General features: G+C 38.3%; 1 protein-coding gene across 1 annotated transcript in view; it reads left to right on the top strand.

Annotated features, from left to right (window-relative positions):
* YIPF6 (Yip1 domain family member 6) overlaps positions 1-4,049 on the top strand; it is a 26,270-nt gene that overhangs the window by 8,137 nt on the left and 14,084 nt on the right. The window contains exon 2 of the mRNA XM_077771154.1: positions 3,696-3,824. Within this exon, the coding sequence (XP_077627280.1) occupies positions 3,696-3,824 (129 nt within the window). The remainder of the gene's footprint in view (positions 1-3,695; positions 3,825-4,049) is intronic.

The following is a 4,049-nucleotide window of genomic DNA, read 5'->3' as shown; positions in this document are numbered from 1 at the left end:
TGGGGTTCTCTGGGATTGGATCTATCAGTTGATGTCTTTTATTATTTTTGGAAAATGTTCAGCCATTTTTTTTTTCCAAATATTTCTCCAGACACCTTTTCTCTCTCTTGTTCTGGGATTCCAGTATATCCATATTAAACCCAGAGCTCTTCGATGCTTGTTCTGTTTTGGGTTTTGTTTGTTTTTTACAGTTTTATTGAGATATAATTGGCATAGTAACACTGTATAAGTTTAAGGTGTACAACAATGATTTCATTTTTTTTCCTTCTGTTTTTGGTTTAGTCTGGATAATTTGGACTGACCTATCACTGATTTCTATCTTTGGCTGTGTTGAGTCTATGGATAAAGCTGTCGAAGGCATTCTTCATCTGTTACTATGTTCATTTATTTCTGGCATTACCATTTGAATCTTTTTTTTTTCAATATTGTTATTTATTTCTAGGAGAGAGAGAGAGAGACAGCATGAGAAGGGGAGGGTCAGAGAGAGAGGGAGACACAGACTCTGAAATAGGCTCCAGGCTCTGAGCTGGCAGTCAGCACAGAGCCCGACGTGGGGCTCGAACCCACGAACTGTGAGATCATGGCCTAAGCAAAAGTCGGACGCTTAACCGACTAAGCCACCCAGGTGCCCCTACCATTTGAATCTTAAGTTTCCATCTCTTTGCAGGAATTCACCATCATTTGTGCATATATCTTTTCTACTAGAGGCTTTAACATATTAATCATAGTCCTCTTAATTTTTTCTGATAATTCTAACATCTAAGTCATCTCAGAGTGGGTTGTTTTTTCATTGGGAGGGGGTATAATTTTTTGAATGCTGGCCATCATGTGTAGAGCGCTACTACTTCCAGGCAGTAGTGCATCTTTTCTGCCAAGTTTTTACTGTGGGGATTAAGTCAGTCTAGTCAGGAGTTGAACTGTGTTTGGGTTTTATCCTTGCAATGGGAACCTTCAGTATGTCACCAGCTTCAAATTCCTCTAATACTACATTGTGCTTAGGATGGGTGCTAGATCTTCCTGGTGTTCTTCTTAATGTCCCTTTGCCCTAGCATAAAATAGTGGGTCTCTTTCCAACCTCTAGCCCCTTCCCTAGCAGTAGACTGCTCTTGGTTTTGATTCCATATTTGCTAGCCTGGGAGAGGGGGATTCTTTGCTGTTTTGGTCTAGCCTCAGCCTTAGGTAGTCCATGTATCTCTGTTTCTACCCCAGATGAAGGAGACTGTAGTGGTCTGGCTTCAGAATGTTTTCCTATCCCTCTCCCAGGAGTAGACACATTTGTTTTTTCCCTTTCCCCAACCACAGTGGCCTTCACCTGTGCCCTGGAGACAGCAGAGTTCCCTTAGTAGCTCTAAGACTCCTGTTCTGTAGGAGAGAATGGTCTGAGCAGGGCTCTTTGCTTTTCTCAGAATTGGCAGCTGCTCCCCTCCCCAACACCAAGACCCAGTGGAAGTCTGTGGTGTAGAGCCTGCAAGTGTGTGTGAACTCCCCTTGTGTCTGATGCTTCCAGAGGCCCTGTACTCATATACTAGTCCATGCTTGGCCTTTGGCGATTCCTTTTAAGTTTTAGCTGAATTCTTAGGCATCTGTGTAATGCCTTATATTTGCTACAAGGTACAATGTAGTGCTTATGTCCCATCTTTTCCTGGAATCACCTCTCCTTCCTTAGATTTTATTCAGGCTACTTGGTTGCCCTACAACCTCATCTGTCTGATGGGTTCAAGGAAAGTTATGATTTTGTAGTTTATCTGACTTTTCCTCATTGTTCTATTCAAGCAAATTACAGTTTTCTAAAGTCAATTGAAATAGTTGGCTCTCTGCCTGGTTGTGCATTTAATTCAAGATACAGTAGATTCATTTGTTTAATTTTTCTTTCAGTTTTAAGGACTTCTTTTAAATTTTCAAAAAAAAATTTTAATGTTTATTTATTTTTGAGAGAGAGAGAGAGAGAAAGAGAGTGCAAGCAGGGGAGGCGCAGAGAAAGGAGACACAGAATCTGAAGCAGGCTCCAGGCTCTGCTAAAGCTCAGAGCCCAGCATGGGGCTTGATTGAACTCATGAACTGTGAGATCATGACTTGAATCAAAGTCAGCTTAACCCACTGAGCCACTCAGGTGCCCTGGGCTTCTTTTAAATTTTAATTTTGTTTCATGATTATGTGAACTATTAATATGACTTCAAGTCCTGTATATAGAACAACTTGTATTTGCAGAAACCTATCTTCTCTGTCTCCTCTACCTTATTCCCTCCTTTCCTTAATGGAAGTCGCTCTAAAAAAATCATATGACTTATTTCTTACATTATATATGACTTAAATCATACTGCATGATTTATTTCTTACACATTTCTTACATTTAGAAGGTAACATTCAGGTGTGAGTGTGTGTCCCTTTGTAGCCCCTTCCTTCTCATCTGAATGGTAGCATATTATACAGACTTCTCCACATTGCTTTTTTTATTTAATACTCCAGAAATAGTTCTTTTTTTTCCCCCCATAAATAGTTCTTTAGAAATATTCCCATTCCTTCTTACAGCAGCACAGTTATCCGTTATGTGGATACCATACTTTGTTCAACTAGCTATTGATGCCATTTATGTTATTCGCAGGTTTTTGCTTTGACAAGTAACAGTATAATAAATAGCTTTGTGTATATGTCCTTTTGTGTTTTTGCTACTCTATCTTTAGACTCCTAAAAGTGACGTTGCTGTCAGTGGGTGTAAATTTGCTAGGTATTGCCAGATTCATCTTCAGTAGAATGTAGTACTATTTTGCATCCCCACCACAAGTATGTGAATACTCTTTCCCCACAGTTTCACCTGCAGAGTATGTTGTCAAACTGTTGGATTTTTGCCAGTCTCAACAGGTAAACATTTTTATTACAAGTAGTTTTAATTTACATTTCTTATTAAAAGCATGTTTGAGAATTCATTTTTCAGAAGTTCTTTGAACAACTTTATTCTTCCTAAAATTTCAGTATACTGTCTTGTACTTCCTTTACCTGCAGCTGCTACCCTCTAAATATTTTGCCCATTGGGCCAAAAACCATGGGAGAAAGGACCACATTTGTTTTCTTAGGAACTTCAAGACTCCCGAGTTTTAGTTACAGTAATCAAATTTGGTAGATGAACATAAGAGTTTAAAAACTTCTAGTCTTGTAATTCACTCTGGAAATATTATTTGATCTGGTTTTCCAGATAACCTGTAAAAAGAGTATAGATCAAGATTTATTTTGCTATTTCCCTGTTCTTCTCGGTTTCCCTTTAGGCTTCACATAATGTTCCTTTCTAGCCAGCAGAGGCCACCAGAGCCTATCAGCGAGCAGAAAAGCTACAGAATTTGGCTGTGCAAAGATGTGATTGCTGAAAGGTCACTTTTAAATAGCTTTGCAATCTTGCTAGCTTGTGTGTGCCCTGTGAAGATTTCATGCTTGAAAGAAACCAAATAGTTGAGGGCAAGAAAGTGTCTGTGCCATTTACTTCATACTTTTTTCCCATAAAATGCCATCTCCTTCTTTAAAAGAAATAAGCATTTGAGAATTTTAGTTAACCACATTGTTTATTGTCTGGTAAACTAATACCTTGCTTTCAAAAGTGTATAAAGCCCTACAAAAAGACATAGTCCCTACTCACTAGGAAATGATGTCTTTGAAGAATGCTGCAGTTGAGTACAGGCTTTAATTTTTTTATCAACTCTTCTCAGTTTGCAGGCCTTTCTGATATATCCATCTCACAAGACATCCCCGTGGAAGGAGAAATCACCATTCCTATGAGAACTCACATTCGGGAATTTGATAGCTCCACGTTAAATGAATCTGTTCAGAATACAATTGTAAGTGAGACTAGTTGAGAGAACTTCTGTTCAGTATCATGGGACTAAATAACTAATAGCACTTTGTAATATTTCTTTTGTTTGGTTCACTGATTTTCAATATAGTTTATTGAAATTTAAGATTTTCCTTTAGAGAATAATTGGTACAGTCTTTTTGGAAAGCACTTTGGCTATCATCAGTGTTAAGAATCTTCAGATGTTCAAATATTTTTAAGCTGATAATTT

This window comes from Crocuta crocuta, unplaced genomic scaffold (genome assembly GCF_008692635.1).
Source record: "Crocuta crocuta isolate KB4526 unplaced genomic scaffold, BGI_CrCroc_1.0 scaffold779, whole genome shotgun sequence".
Taxonomy (NCBI): Eukaryota; Metazoa; Chordata; class Mammalia; order Carnivora; family Hyaenidae; genus Crocuta; species Crocuta crocuta.
The sequence above is the reverse complement of the archived record's forward strand: the minus strand, read 5'-3'. Positions and strand labels throughout refer to the sequence as shown.